The sequence below is a fragment of the Lonchura striata genome, chromosome 6 (genome assembly GCF_046129695.1).
Source record: "Lonchura striata isolate bLonStr1 chromosome 6, bLonStr1.mat, whole genome shotgun sequence".
Classification (NCBI taxonomy): Eukaryota; Metazoa; Chordata; class Aves; order Passeriformes; family Estrildidae; genus Lonchura; species Lonchura striata.
The window spans coordinates 17276119-17293436 of NC_134608.1; the positions used below are offsets into that span (position 1 = coordinate 17276119).

Here is a 17318-nt window from a genome sequence, read left to right on the forward strand (position 1 = left end):
CTGACAATTCCGCTGGTTTGTGTAATTTTCTCAGTGCTTGTCCGCAGAGTCGTACGTAACTTTTCCCTGAAATGTTCTGTGGGTAAACCCTTTGCTGCTGTACGATATGATGCTGTATTGTTAACCCTTCCTGAAGGTGTTCTGTGGGAAAAGCTCTTAGGAACGTTGGATGGCTTTGTATGTTCTCTGTGTAGTCTCTTCTCTTTGGAAATGTTTTTTTGTTTTCTGCAAGTACCTCAGAAAGTTTGATGGCTTCTGACTATGCTTTCATTGCACTCTCTCCTTATAGTTCCTGTCTGTGTGGTGACTTAACTGAGAATTAAAGTTATCTGGCATTTTTCAGGAAAAAAAAAGTATAGTCTGCTAGAAGGAAATTTCATGTGATTTGTTTCCTATAAGTCTGTACTATGTAGTCTAAGTTTGCAAAAAGCTTTTTCATCATAAGCACATAAAATGTAATAGTATGAAAAATTTTATTTTAACCTAAAATCCCAAACTGAATGTGCTCCCACTTTCAATTTTACTGGAACAGAGTAGATGAATAGAAGTGATTCAACAAGTGCCTCTTTTTTTCCCCCATAACAGTTTTGCAAAATAAAAAATCCTAGGTTAGGTTTATTGGTTTTTTTATGTGAATCACTTTCTTTCTGCAGGATTTTGAAGTGTGCAATGAAGATAGCAAAGGCTATTTAAGCAGAGAAGACTCTACAGTTGGTCTGGTAATGGTTTTTTTTTTTTTTCTAGAAACCCTCAAAGGTATATACTTTTCCATTTATGTTCTGAAGATCCAGCTTATAGATGTCTCACTGTTGAAAATACTATATATTGACTGGCCTACACTAACTGGAGTGGATTGCTGTAGATGTGGTAAACAGAAATGCCTACAAACCCTAAAATTAATTTTCTAATTTGCACATATTTATTCCAAAAGAAAATAATCAAAACCCTGGCTTTTCTGTTGAAGACTGTGATCAGTAGAAAGTTGTATTGTATTTCATATGTGTACAAGATACATAAGTGACTTACTGAGCTTGTTACTGGTTTTTATCAGTGGTACATTCAATTTTATTCAGTGGTCTCAGTAACTGTGAAACTGCTACATGTCCCAATAATAAACACGTATTCTCAAAAATATATCTGGTTTTGATTTCAGGTAATAGTTAATAGTTGGACATTTTTAGGCATGACTTCTCAAATGTAAATCTACAGCTCTATAGAAATCTTAAGAAAAGAAAGATTAATTGAGAGAAATAATGTGTTTCCATACTTACAGGAAAATACAGGATATATTGTATGGCTTGATGTAGTTTTAGAAGTAATATTTTTACTCAAGTAAGTACAAGTGAATTAAAAAGAGTATAAAGAATACAAAAGATTTCAGAATACACATAGTGTATCTGTGAGTCTGTCTTTCTCATGGCATGTCAATAAATGAGACCAATTACTATAATGTGTATTATATATATAAAGTATGGAAAGGCTGAATCATCTTTCTTCTCCAGCTTGAGCAATCTTCTTCCCCAATGACTGATTGCAAATAATTACTTTTATTATTTTTACATTAAGCACATAGTTTACAAAAACTGTCTTGATAAGGTCATAAGCAAAATTGTATCTATGATAATTTAGTAAAACCCACAAAAATATTTTAGTAAACTATGAAAGTAGTAATTTCTCATATATTTCAGCTGTGGGTAAACATTTTTTCAATGAACTGTGGCCAGATCTAAAAATGCTTAAGGCTTCTGATGTGAGTCCTAACTATTGAATTATGAATCTCAAACTGCTCAACTTCTTCCCTATCTATCTTCTCCTAGATATTTTTACTATATAAAAATTAAGTGTTCTGTCAAATTCCCTGAGTGTTTCTTACAGCAGGAGTACTCAAAACATGCTTAAGGCATTTAAACAAGAGCAGGCACTGTGCATGAGTCACTGATGGCATCTCCTTGGAAAGAGAATACAAATAGAGGACTCCTGGGAAGACATGAGATGCAGGTTTAGTTATTTCTTCCTGAAAAGGTGCCAAATCACACCTGCTGTGGCTTTAGGCACTACTGTGACCATTTGGTCTGTGCAGCTGCACAAAAATTAATTAAGAAACCTTTGTTCTAGGGCTGATTCTGTCATCTAGTGGTTTTGCTAGCTCCTTAAGTGGGCCCAATTCCAGCAACTGTTGCCCTTTACCCAATTACTGCTCATTGTGAAGATCTCTAAAAGGTCCCTGGGGAAGCAGATACTTTTCTTTTTGTGGCTTCTGCTAGTGTGCATTAGGCAAGGTTTGTAGCACAACCACATGTTTTGCTTTTGCTGATGACTGGGTCCTGAGTGTGTTCCTTTCAACGTGCGTATGGTTTTTAATCTGGTTCTGAGAGACACAACTTTCACTGTGTACCAGAGAGGAACCAAATGCAGATGTTGCAATCCTAAAAGTTAATTGTTAAGATCCAGTTCTTGAGCATGTTATTGTGCGTATTGCTTTGTTGTCAAAATTAACAAAATCATAGGCTAAAGGAACAGCCCTTCTATTATTTTGGAAATGGTTAAGAACATCCCTGGCAAGGAGAGTCCTTCCAATTGTTTTTGCAGGACATGGGGAATAGTGTGCATACATTATTTCTTAAGGTGAAACTGTTTTTCAGCTGCACTACATACTAACATTTTTTTTTTCAGTAGAAATGGCAATTGCTTAGCATCATCAACTGCAATCAAGCAATCGAATTTTTAGTAAATTGTTGCTGCTTTTTTTTTTTTTTTTTTTTTTTTTTTTTTTTTTTTTTTTGGTCGCGTTTGCCTTTATTCTGTAAGTTAAAAGTAATACTAACTTTACCCGCTAGATGTCATGAATGAACTCTTCCTTGGAAAAGGTGAGCTCTAAGAATTTAAATCACATTCCTGCTCCGCTTGATTTTTCTAAATAATTTGTTATAACAATGCTATATTGTGAGTAAAATACTATTTTAGTGTGGTTATTAATAGAAATTTGAACTTTATATAATTTTAGTGTTTATAATTAAACCTTCTGAGGCAAATAACTGGGAAAAAATGTAAACAGAGATTAAACTCATTGTTGAATGGATATTGTATGTATGTCTGCATATAAATACTGTCATTTCTGGGAAATAGCAACATTGTAGGAATCATGTCTATGTGACTTTTTTTTCATTCTCTGTCAGTTTGGTTCAATGATCCTCTTTTCCCCAAAACTATTTAAAGTCATCTAAAATGCTCTTATATTTCAGCAACCATTCAGCTAACTAGCTGCTAGCATTTCATCTTCCAAATGAAAAGGAGACTTCAGGAATTGTAGTCATTAAAATACATCATTTCCCAAGCTGAAGTTCCCTTCCTGGTAGTGTTACATTTAGATCTAACTAAAAGCACTCTCTACAGTGTTCCTGAGAGTCCAGGCCCCCAGTGTCCAGTGTTTTCCTTGACCCGAAGCTGTACCTTTGCAGGAGGACACCAGCAGGTCAACAGCTGCTGCTGAACAAGATGCCAGCAGCAGGACACTCTGAGATCCAGAGTAGAGAAGGGCAGTCTGAGCTTGAGGCTGCTTTCAGCTGCTCTCCTGGCATATATTATCAAAGCTTTCTAGACAGAACTCCCTAGTCTGTTTATATATCTGACATGGTCCTGGGGGAAGTGTTTCGGGCATGGTGGAACATACAGCTTTAGCTTAAGTGGTCTCATCATGTTTGGCTTGTCCTTTCTCCAGAGTGGAATAAGCCTAGATTGCTCTGGAATCTGCTCACATCCCCTCAGGTGGCTGTCTCAGTGCTGCAGCTGTGGGCAGTCTTGTACTCTCATAACACAGATGTAAGAGTTTAGACTCATGAGCATGCAGTCATGTCAAAAAATGACATAGCTCAAAGTGGACCTCTTTGCTTTACTTGGCTATATTCTCCCTTTCTGTTCCTTACATTGTTCATAGATGTTTTGCACGGATCTCTTGGTCAGCGCCTAAATCAGTTCTGAAAAAATCTTTTTTTTTATTGTTTTCATCATGTAACTAACTTATTGCTTTTGTACTATGAATGAATACTGGTAACACACTAATATTAGTGAGTATTAGTGAATCTTGGAAATTTGCTAATCAACATGTAACTGTTGCTCCAGTACTCCTGTCAGATAAAATTTTGAGGTAAGAACCTGCTGAAAGACACTAAAGGAAATATATAGTCCATGAAATAAGATGGTTTTCAGAAAAGCTGTAGAAGCATAAATGATGCAATTTTTTTTTGCATTTCCTCTTCCTTTTTTCTATATTTTTATTTAAATTTTTATTTTAGACAGATTTACTAAATTAATTTTGATCCAGCTACTCTTCAGTAAATATGGTTTCTAATCTGAATATTAAACCAGAAATTTTTTCAATGCTTAGAGGAAATAACATGTGGATGCTGATGCTTCAGAAGTTAGATTTAAATATTATAGTTCCTTTGTGTATAAAGAACTTTATACACTTTTTGTATAAAGAACTTTATAGAAATAAAAATTTCTACAAAGTTAAGCATCTTTGTTTAAACACATTGAGTTTGAGATTTTGATATTGATTAGGACTCTATTAGGACTACATATATAATTTTTTGCTAAGAAGGTGGTTTCATTTTAATTAGAATGAAATATTTTCTTATTTTAATGCCATAGTTGCTACTGTTGTATAATATGTATTAATCACAAAGCTAGTGAGGGGTCTGGGGTTGTTTAGCCTGGAGAAGAGGAAGCTCAGGCAAGACCTTATAATTCTCTACAACCGCCTGAAAGTGGGTCAGTCTCTTCTCCCAATAACCAGCAAAAGTCCAAAAGGAAATGGCCTCAAGTTCCACCAGAGGAGGTTTAGACTGGATATTAGGAAAACATTCCTTCACCAAAAGGCCTGTGAAGCATTGGGACAGGCAGCCTGTGGAGGTGGTGGAAATTCTGGAGTTATTTAACATACATGTAGATGCACTACTTAGGGACATGGTTTAGTGGTGAACAAGGCAGTGCTAAGTTTGCAGTTGGCTTAAAAGATCTTAAGGATCTTTTCCAACCAAAATGATGCTCTGATTCTAATCTCTGATTCTGTAAATGAGCTGACCATGGCTATTAAAGAGATTTCATCCTGTTTTGTTATAGTTTTGTGCTTCTATGTTATGCTTAGCTTGAATTTATTCTTGCCACTCAAAGTGGCATTTCTTAATAGCAACATTGTACTGATTAATGACAGAGAAAAGTATTTAGTAATTTTTAGTGTTTAAGCTGGTAAGTGATAAAAATTTCTATGATTTTTTTTGATAATGATACACTATTAACTTGGGAAAATACTGGAGTCCTACACCATAATTCAATACATAGGCTTTTCATTTATATAGTCCTGCTTGGGTTTTGCTGTTCTTGACTTTACCAATTTACACTCAAACTTCTGTTTGTGGGGTCATGTGGCAAGTCTTATTGGATAAATTACTCATATAAAAAATGAAGTTGCAAAAAACCGAGGTGGTTTTTTTTTTGCTAAACTCTGCTTTTGCCATATGGCTCCACAGGTATTTGTATCAATATATTTGAAAAGCATTATGGAAGCCGATTCTGTTTATTCTAGTGTTGATGCTAGAACACATGCTCACTGAGCCACACCCTTTCTTGTAAATCTTTAATTTAGGCAACAAATACAAAATAAAGATAGGTTTGGGATTTTTTCCCAGGAGAAAAACCACATGAATGTCTGAACCAGAAATAGTGAACTAAGATAAAAAGATAGATCGTGGATTTGTTAATACCTAATGACTTTTATAATTTTTAAGATGTCCTTTTTGTGTGTTGACATAGCTTTGCAGCCTGTTCTAGTAGCACATGAATCAGCAGCTCTCCAGATCAATGAAGAGGCAGGACTCTATTATAGGAGTCATTCTATAAAAGGAAAATTGTATACTGTAATTTTCTGGGCTCTTATGTTACTATGAAAGAGAAGGAGTAAATGGATGGAAAGCTTATACTGCTTTTTTATCATTTCACTTCCATAGTTATCCAATTGAATGGAAAGCTGGTCATGCAGGCAAGTTCAGCATGTTTGGGCAACCTCTGTTATTATAAAAATGGTGCATGTACAGATCCTAGCAGTTGAAAGCAGCAAGACGGTGTAATCCTGGAAACTGAGATAGTAATAGTTCTTAATACATGATTTTCAAAGAAGAAGTAAGCAAAAAGGCAGTGGAAATCTGTACACTGGTACACAAGATTTGAATTGAGACAGCAGGTGGGGCTGAAGGAGTTGTGCTTTTGAACCACTGCAGAAATAAGAGAATATGAATGAATCAAAAGAAAAAGAAGTGCAGAGCTTTTGTTATGTTACTAGATAAAGGAAAAATTCATGTAGGATACAGTCATCTTCTCTTCTCAAGAAAATGAATATGTTTAAAATTAACATATGTCATATCTCTGAAATCGTGATAAAAGAGTATTTATCTGTGTTTACATATTAAGCTGAAGTGGAATCCCTTTTTCAAAAAAAACCATACATCTGGTGAATTTTTCTATCAGGATTTTTGAGTGTTTTATGGAGAGGCCTTAACTTTTGGGGGTCAGATTTTTATTTCTTACTTTTTGTATTTTACTTTGATTTTAGAGGAAATGGTAAATTAAGAGCTTACAAACTAGATTTATATTTTAATTTCTTTAATTTTCTATTCATTAAAAAGGTAAGATAAGTGTTCAAGACTTTCATACAGCATGCAGAAAGAATAACCAATTCAGTTTTACACTCAATTTTATTATGGGTTTCACAAGAATCTGTAGCTGGAATTATACATTATTTCAGACTTTGCTTCTGGGAATGATGCCAGATAGATTGTTTATGCAGCATGGATCTTTATCCATGGCATGCAAATGCTATTGGCATAGAAAAGTCCAGGTTTCTCTCCAGTGTAAAGAAACATGAGATGGCAGGTAACAAGAAAAAAGTAGAGGTAAACAGAACCATTATACTCAAGTATAGAAAATATGTGAGAAAATTTTGACTATATGGAAATGATTTCATGGTTATTCTCTAACTTTGAAGGTTATTATTTCAGTTTTATTTATATTTATATAATTTAAATTATTCATAATCATTAGACCTTAGTCATACATATCTTTAAGGAGGAAAATAAAACTGGCTTTTTTTTTTCTTGGTAGGGAGATTTATTTAATTTTACATTTTTCTAGGTCCATTATTTGAAAAGTTTGTTAAATCTTATCAGCAAAATGAAGATTGCACAGTTATACAGTAATAAAACAAGTAAATATTTACAGCTCTTGATACACAACATAAGGATGTTTTCTTGATATTTGAAATATGAATTTAAATCTGAAGCAATTAAGCAAAATAGAACACCTGAAGGAAATAAAAAGACAAGATATCCTGGATACAGCAAAGTTAAATAAAGCACTGCTAGACTAATAACGATGGTGTTGATGTGACTATGAATAAAGTCAGGGTCAGTGGGCTGTGGCGTTCTGGGCTGTAGCTCTGTCTGTGGTAGCAGGAGCTCTTCCAGCTGTTAAAGGAAATCCCTGGCTGTTCACCTTTCCTATTTGCTGTTACTGCCTCTCATTATGTCTCTATGACTCATATTTCCTGAATCATGTATGCCATAGGTTTTACCAATTTCCTTGGTTTTAGCTATAGATTTTTTTTTACTTCTCAGAACAGACCAAGAAAGGGAAACCAAAGGAACCAAAACCAAAGGAACAAAGGCTTTTTGCTCATTCTCATTGGGAAGTAGGTACAGAGATTCTTTCTCATTCCTGTTAAACAGCAGAGGATGTCCCATCACCAAATTGAAAAGGGGAAGACTTTATCAGGAACCTGATGGATTTTCAGATCCTCTGCCTTTTTCTTCCTGAACTCAGACAGGACTATGGTCCTTGAAAAGAGGAAAGTGAAACATATGGCAGATCAGATGTTGGGATGATCTGATAAGCATACATTCGGCTTTTTACCATGAACAAAAAGTAGCTTTTCAAGTGTTATTTTTAGTGGGTTATTTCAAATGACTTAACTGTTTCAAGCACTGTGCTTTTTGTTTGCCTTACTATCTGCTGCACACAGTCCACAGTAGCCTTCTTTGAGATGCATTATTTTCCAGATGAGTCTGAAAGTGAATTCATAACCTAACCTTGATTGATCAGCTGATATTGCTCTGATATGATGCTTTCAGCAAGATTAAACTGAACTAATAATTTGAAACAGTAGATTGTAACATTTGTGGAAAAAAAAATTGAAACACAATGTTCAAAATACCTAAGTTGTCAATGAAAATGGTAGATTTGAAAAGTAATTTTGAATATCTTGTAGTCTATATTTTCAAAGCTTTGAAAAATTGAAATTTTCAATTCGTTTGTTCAATTTATCAAAATGTCTACTTGTAAAATGAAAACTTAAATAAGAAAGTTGTAAATGTAGGCACATGACTTTTGAACAGAATTCACACTGGCAAAAGGGAATAGTCAGTATAAAACCTGTTTAAGATTGTTCATCTTTATATAGTTGCCTTTTTAAAAAAATTTTATAATGCAGTAACTTAGAATGTATCATCATTTCAAAACTGGGAATTGATTAGCTTACATGCAAACATTTTATTAAGTAGTTTTAAAAAACACCCTCATTTGCATTATTTTTCTCTTGCCTATTCTTGATCTAAAAGATAGAGGATTTTTGGCTTTTGAAGACTTCAAGAGAGCTTTCAATTCTGTTTCTTCTAAGTTATCTGAAAAAATCATATTTGAAGCCACCAGGTAAGATTAACAAATTGATCCATATTCCTGGATAGCAGTCCTTTTGTTGTTTCAGTTAATTGAAATTATTAGATTCTAGCGTGCAGCTGAAGATAAAAGCTTTAGCACCCCATTACTGTTTCAGTGCTTTTATTAATAAAGATAATACACAAATGAATGTGTAAATAATGTAATAATGAATATAAATTTTATAAATAGTACTTAAAAATAATACATAACAGGCACAGAAGTTAATTTGTTGCCCGTACTGTTTCTTAAGAAGCTTAAAGCTATTTGTTTTTATATTTTCCTCCTCTAATCAGGAAATCCATGTTCAAGAGCTGTCTTAAAAAAATTTAGTTAAACAGGCGTGCATATTGCAAGCTAGTAGTACTGAGATTTCTTGCAAGGTGAGGTTGGCTCAGAGGTATGGATGTTGAGCTTTATTTAGCGAAACAGACCTAAGACTTTTGTCCTAAATTGATCTGTACAATTGGATTAAGACTGTATGAAAAGAAAGCTGTAAGAAATATTTTGGACACAGATATTTGTGAGAAGTTTCATGTATTTGTGACACAGAATCTATATTACAACACATTGTTGTAACAAATGAAGCATATATATTTTCAAATTTAAAAAAAATTCAATAGATATGTTTCTTGTTCTTCCCTCTTTTTATCACAGACATCAAAATTAAATTTTGGGACTGAACATAATTTTAAAATGTTTCTTTTATGTTAAGTAAAATAACGTATACTTAGAAGATGTTTAGGGGTTTTAAATGTGATGACTGACCAAATGTGTGTTCTAGAATTATCTCTGTATTAGCAATTAATACAGCACAAAAGCATCAGGTCTGTAAAGCAAGAAGTTTATGATGGGGACCCAATATCTGTATTGAGGGGGTTTCTATGCCTAATTCTAGTCTGGTCAACAGGCTGAATGATCCCCAGAAGGTGGAGTCCTTTGGGTGCATGCCAGGAGCATATCCTTCAGTTTAATTTCATCTGGAATAAATGCAGTTTGTATACTGTGAGCACTGTGATGTTCCCCATAGTACAGTCAGTGATGAAGACAGGGAAATTCAACATAAAATAGCATTCCAAGTCTAAAGTAAAACATAGGTAAATATCGAGACAAGGGGGAAAAAGCTTAATTTGTATATTTCAGAGCTTGTGATATTGTTAAATGAAAAGGGGTTTTTATGTTTATTTATAAAATTTTCCCTTTGGTGGAAATGCTTCAAACTGGTGTCTTTAATTTGGAATTCATTGTTGCATGCATTATTTTCTTATACTTTAAATTAAGTAAAATGTTGCAGAATAAGCAAAGTCTGTGGCTAGTGTCACAAAAGCAGGAATGGAAGGGAGGTAGGAAAAAAGTTCAAGGCACATTCATGATACTTATCTACTTACTATACAGAGCAGGGAATTTCCTGCTATGGAGTGTAATTCTCAACATATTCTGAGATGTAAAATTGAAAACAAGTGTATTCAAGCTATGCAGAACACAAGGAAGGAATAATACCAGTAATTAATTTGCATGAAGAGTGAAGGGCCCCACCAGTCATTTAGCTTTCAGAGAAAGTAGATTTGATTTGTAGGTATGCAAAATGCTCATAATAAAGGCATACATACATGTTGAACTAATTTTAACAAACTTGCAGCTTGAAAATGGAATCCTTTTGTTTATCATCCATATATATGCATTGTTAATATATAAAAAAAATCTTTAAATGTTCAATATAATGTAGCAAGACAATAATGGATTATTCTGGATTATTCCTCTAACCTACATGTAAAGAGTTTTTATGCTCAAAGTTTTTATATGGCTACAGAGGAGATCCACTTGATACTTAAAACCAGTATTTAACTTTACTACATACTAAAATCTTAGCAATCTAATTAAATAATTATTTTTTACAGATTTAATAATTGAAAAAAAAAGATAAAAAAGTACTATGCAGCAAAATGTCTCAATGCAGTTATGTACCTCCTACTACCTATCCTTTCTCTGTAGTTACTCTCAATCTTCCACTGTCCCTCTCAGTCCTCAAGATGGCAGGTTCAAGGCAGGCATGCTAGAGTGAATTACCATTATCCCGACTTTTTCACCAGAAGGAGTATAACATTCATGTTTTGTTCTCTCTCTAGCATCTGCTTTGGGTTATTTAAAAATTAAAGTTTACACCTTCTTTCTTCTGAGGTCTGCAAGCCCACACTGCATTCTAATTTCTAATGTATGGCGCAAACTACATATTTCAGGTATTTGTTCTTTGCTCTGTCACCTATAAAAATATTTTTGTCTAGTTCCTGTTCTGCATGTCTTTAACTGACCATAAGTGAATTTTTAGTCTTGGTCCTCCAGTGTTAGCCTGTGTCCTGTGTCTTAACATCCCATGACTTTACTACTCCATATGCCATGTCTTTACATCTGCTATCACCCCAGGCCTATATTTCTCTACATAAATATAAAATTTTACATAGAAGTTCTTGTTAGTACTATCCATGTAAAGCTATGTTTATCCTGTATAAAGTTAAGAACAAATTAGACATAGCCACCTGGTGCTTGAAAGAACTGTTGTAAAGGATAAAGCAAGTAGAATCTCCAGGACAGGTCAAACAAGTTCACACAAAGCCTGAAAAGCCTCATTCCTTGCAAACTCAGTGCAGAGTTTGTGGCCTGTTACTTGTAGTGGCTGTACTGAATTGACTGAAATCTCTTGAGGACCATATCTAATCTCATCTCATAATGATAAAATAATATTTCATGTAGATGTTCTTTCTCCTCAGAGGTTGTTTTCTTACAAATGTCAGTAATACACTGCACACAGCTGTTGCTGAAGTTTGGAGAATGTGGACAGGGTTCCAGTTTATATTTGATTGTATTAACTGACTGTAATCTTGCCTGAACAACATTTCAGTAGAGTAATATTTGTTTCTGATCTAATATTGCAGTCGTATTAACAAAATTATCAAGGGTTTATTATACACCTGATGTGCACTTGATTAGAATGCAGTTGTGCCATAAAAACTCAATGTTTTTGACACAGGAGTTGCAGAAGTTAAATGGTACGTTTTTCCATGGTGGGGTTCTCTGTAATGGGTAGCACACAGAAGAATTGCTTTATACTAGTGCTGCTGATCTTGATGTAGCTACAAGTATACGAAGTGTGTCAAGTCCTTTGCAACAATTATTTGTGATAAATGGCCATCTGTAAGTGAACATGTTGTCTTTTAAAGTGGGATTCAAATTCTTAAAAAACGATTTTAAGTACTGTTTTCCTTTTTTTATTAATATGAATGTCATATTTGAATTATACAATATTATTAATGACAGATGCTGAAAAAATATTTGTCCTAGCTGTAACATTTGCTCAGAAAAATAGTTTATTTGTATGTATGTTAAAGACTCAGAACATGATAATGGGAATAGTAACAGAAATAAGCTGCAAACCAACCACATGTGAATGTGGATGAACCTATAAATTATGAAAAATGTCTTACAAACCAAAAGTGGACAGAAAATTCCCATACAGTTTTTAAAGGTAGCAAGCATAACTCAGATCTTAAGGAAGAAAAGAAGGCATTCATGAGCAGATTTTTTTATGCTACTGTGCCTTTAGATTGATAGTATCTCACAGTAGAGGTATATTAGTACTTTTGTATGTATTGGTACTTTCCATACAAAAAATGACCTAATTGTCTCATATTTCTTTCATGTAATTATCCAGTAATGAGAAAATAACCTGTTTTTCAGAACCACCCCATGGAAGAAATCTCATGCTCTTCTATGCAAGTTTGATTTATAGACATGTACTGCAGAGCACAGTGAATATGAGACATTCATCTTCCTATGGCTAGTTGCTATGGAAACATAGTACACAGTACAATGTCATTTCAGCTCTGGTGATGCCTGCAGTAGTTTATCCCTTTGTTGTTCTTGTTTCTTAAGCAACTGTCTTGCAGCCTTTTATATTATCACACTTCATCACCTATACAAATCTTTTTCCTTATCTCTTGAGGACCATATCTAATAGAAAAGATTGGGGTTTTTTCTACCTGTGCACATCAGTGTATTTTTTTTTTTTTTCAGTCATGGGTTTAAAGCTTGTCCCATGCCCAAAAATAATATACCATTGCCCTAACATTGGTAAAAAAAGCTGCAAACCAGACTGCACATCAGAATGTAAGGGACATGTGTCAGCATCTTTATTTACCATTTCCTGTCAGGGACTAGAGTTAAGAATTATTTTCTCTAACCAGTATCCCACCCAAGGAAGATAGAAAGGAAAATTAATCTCTCCTACCTGTCCTTGGCTGGTATTTGTGAAGTGTACAAAAATCCAACAGCTATCTCAAAATACCCACTCTGTTTCACGCTTGTGAGGGTGGAATTGGAGAAGTAGAGGGAGATCTTCATAATTTACCTAAAAATACACTAAGGGTGTTACAGGGAACAAAAGTCAAATTGACTATTTATTGTATTGAGAGTCTGTACCCTAACACAAGTTCTTTTTTGAGGCAGTATCTGTTTCATAATTGGTTGCACAGGGAACCAGCACAATAATTAAGAGTATATGTGTCCCAGGTTCTGCATAAGTGGAGTGATACTTTGCAACAAAACCTTTTCAGTTAACACCTAAAGATAGATGTATCTTTTGGGTAGTAGTACTAATGAGTATTGTTTTGCTTTTCCTCTCTCTAACTGTTGCTAATTCTGTTATCCAATTACTTGACAACATACTTTGCTATTTGTGGTGGATTGACCCCAGCCAGTGACTCACTGACTGCCCCCAGAGTGGGGTGGGGAGAGAATCAGAAGAGCGAGAGCAAGAGAACTCGTGGGTTGTGATGAGGACACTTTAATGAGTGAAGTAAAGCTGCGCGAGCATGCGAAGCAGAATACAGAATTTATTCACTACTTATCAGCAGGCAGATGTTTAGCTGCCTTCTGGAAAGCAGCACAGCTAATCATTACTTTGGGAGATAAACTCCATAACCACAAACTTCCCTTCCTTCCTTGTATGTTCCCTAAACTTTAATTGCCGAGCACGATGTCAAAGAATCATAGAATGGTTTAGGATGTAAAGCACCTTTAAGCATCGTCTAGTTCAACTCCCCAGACATGAGCAGGGACACCTTCCACTAGACCAGACTGATCAGAACCTTGAGCATTTCCAAGTGTGGGGCATACATAAGTTCTCTAAGCAGCCTGTTCCAGTGTCTCATAACCCTCACTGTAAAAATTCTTCCTTGCAGCAGATCTGAATCTGCCCTCTGATAGTTAAAACTACTGCTCCTATCTTGTCACTACTATTATAGATAAATCTGACATCAAAGCATTCTAACAAAAATTTTAAATATAATTTTTAGTGGTTATAACCAAGTCTGTCTGTTATCCCAATCCTACAGAAAATTCATTAAAAAATCTGACCTTTCTTCTTATCACTTTTTCTAAAGAAAATTTTGCATAAGTACAGGTGTGTATTTTTTCAGATTTGAAAGCAAAACCTAGCATGCAAGTCTTATACAATGTGCAACACACATTTATCCCCTCTAAATAATTTTAGCAAAAGTACTATGTGAAATAAGTATTTCAATATTTGAAGTTATTAATTTAAATTAATATGTAAATTTAAAATTTGTGCTTTTTCTATTTTTGAGGGTATGTCCAAACAAGTATTTAAAATTATTTTAGAAAATTTAAATAAGTCAGTAGTTCCTACCTCTTAGTTGTCCTGCCTTTCACACTGACCTTCTTTCACTGGGCCTTGAGCTTCAGCATAAATTGTTTCAACAGAGACCATTCTTATTTAACATGAGTACTTTTATTTTGTATTGCTGCAAGTAGGGATATGCATGTGGTCAGTTGCTATAATACATTCATGGTAATACAATTTATTAAAATATGTTAATGCCATAGGAAGTGCTTAGCTGGAATATCCTTAGGACTCTTCTTTCAAGCTATTCTCCTTCATATTCAATAAAACTGTGACACAATGAAACTATTAGAATGTGGCAGCTATAAAAGAGGCATCAAATATTATTTTTTTATTATTATTAACATCTGTGGTAATAGCAGTACACCTGCCAACATGCCTCAAACGTCAATCAGTTCTTTTAGCAATAGCTTATATTTATTCAGTTTAGTGATGTCTTTACAGGGACTACCCACACAGATGTTAATGATTTTTTAATTGCATTCGATGATAAAAACTGGAAAAAACTGACCCAACCAAACTCATTTCGAATAAACTATTGAACAGCCATTAGGTGACAACAACTCATGCTCATTTTCATCTGAAGCTGAACATTTACCCTGAATGGAGAATTATTACTGAAGTTCTTTCAGAGCATACATTTTATTAAAAGCAGATTTTTCTCCAGAATTAAGAAAAAAAGATTTCAATATAAACTGCATCTTCTATTTGAAGTGCAGTTTTTGATGTATGCTGACAGACTGAAAACCTGATCCATCACCTCTCTAGGAAAGCCATTGCAGGGTTTGATCACTCTCTTGGTAAAGAATGCCCAGTCTAAAATCCCCTGATGGAGCTTTGAACCATTGAAATGTCCTCTCACTGGATTACAGGGAGAATGCTTCAGCACCTCCCTCTCCATTTCCCATCCTCAGGGAGAAATGAGGTCATCCCTCAGCATCCTTTTCTCCAGGGTCCTTAGCTGCTCCTTACAGGACATTCCTTCCAGATTTTTTTTGTCCTACTCTGGACACATACAAGGAGTTTCCCATCATTCTGAATTGTGAGGCCCAGAATGGCACACAGGATTCAAGGGGAGGCCCACCACTGCTGAGCGCAGTGGGATAACCATCTCTGTTGAGCAGCTGTGTGTGCTGGGTTTGATGTACCCCAGGATGGAGTTCACCCTCCTGGCTGCCTGGGCACACAGCTGACTCACACTGAGCTGCTGCCAGCCAGCACCCCAGATCCCTCTCTGCTGGGCTCATCTCCAGCCACTCCTCTCCCAGTCTGTACTAGTGCCTGGCCCTACTCTGTCCTTGTGCAAAATCCGGCATTTTGACATGTTAAATTTCCTCCCATCACTCATTGTCCAAAGCCCTAGTCTATCTAGATCCCTCTGCTGATGTCTTCTGTTCCTCAAGAGAGTCAATAGCACCTCCCAGTTTGTATCATCAGTAAACCTGCTAATGGTGCATTCCAGCTCCTGCATCCAGATCATTGAGGAATATATTGAACAGACCTGACCCTAGAATTGAACCTGAGGCACACCACTGGTGGCCAGGCACCAGCCAGATGCAGCCCCATCCACTACAACTCTTCGAGCTCAGGTCTTCAGCCACTTCTTCACTCAGAATGCAATGAAACTTCTAATTCTAAATCGTGAGTTCTACTGTTGGACAACTTGTCTGGAAGGAAGTTGTGAGGGATGGTATAAAATGCTTTTTTAAAATCCAGAAAAACTACATCCACTGCCTCCTCTTCATCCACTAGGTGGGTGACCATATCATAGAGGGATATCAAATTGTTTAAACAAGACTTTTCCCCTTGTGAACTTGCACTGACTGTCAGCAGGGACCTCTTCAGACTCCCAAGATCCTTAGGAGACGACAGAGTAGGATTCTGCCATAACATCTGTCAGCTCCTTTAGAACTCTGGGATTAATCCCATCGGGCCTCATGTACCTGTAAACATTCAACCAATACAGCTGATCCTTTACAATTTTGTGTCCACAAATGGAAATTCACTGTTCCCACACTTGTGGTAGTCCAAGCCAAGGGCCTGAGCAGGCCAATGTCCAGCAGTGTTGTTAAAGACTGAGGCAAAAAACCACAGAGAGTACGGTAGAATAATATAGTACAAATAGTATGAATAAGATAAATAGCAATAACTCCTTTACAGTAGCAAAAAAGTGTTTGCAAAGTCCAGGGTCCCTTTATAGTAGGGGAAAAAAATGACAAAAATAAAAATGAGCCAGTGTGTGGCATAATAAAATAACAGTCTTATGTCAAATAGTTAACTAGTTTTATTTAGGTTTAGATTTTTTTCTCTTCTCTTGCAGTCTCTGCTGCATTTTGAGAAAATGAATCAGCATCAGAAATGTAACAAAATTAAAAAGGGGATATTGTAATACTACATTCTAACAAAACTTAACTAGTTTAAAAAATACCTGATGACAGCACTTGTTTTTAACGTGACAAAGTAAGTTGTTATTTAATTTAATAAATTCAAGTTGCAACATGTATTCTTTATAACACAGCTTCATGGTGTCCCTTCATCATTAGTATTTTGTTTAAATTAAGGATGCTATTAATAACATTTAACTGATCTATATGCTCTTAGCAATCCTCATATTCCTGAACTGAACAAAGTTTATTAAAATATTCCTGTTTCAACTTTACAAGAAATTCTGTGGGATTTTTAACTGTCTTCTTAATGAGACTTATAGAATAATGGGTGACCACTTAATGATACCTGTGGAGCCTACAGGCTGGTTTCAGTGAGAGCTGAGATCAAAGAAATAATTTTACTTCTTCAAGTTTTAAAGTTTTATAAAAATAGGTGAGCAAAGAAGAAGAGAGAGATGCTGGAAGTGCCCCAG

At 35.1% G+C, this 17318-nt stretch overlaps 1 protein-coding gene across 1 annotated transcript in view; it reads left to right on the forward strand.

The window, feature by feature from the left end:
- Positions 1-17318, forward strand: part of EFCAB11 (EF-hand calcium binding domain 11) — a 55149-nt gene that overhangs the window by 308 nt on the left and 37523 nt on the right. The window contains exons 2-3 of the mRNA XM_077783857.1: positions 648-756; positions 8667-8757. Coding sequence (XP_077639983.1) covers positions 648-756; positions 8667-8757 — 200 coding nt within the window. The remainder of the gene's footprint in view (positions 1-647; positions 757-8666; positions 8758-17318) is intronic.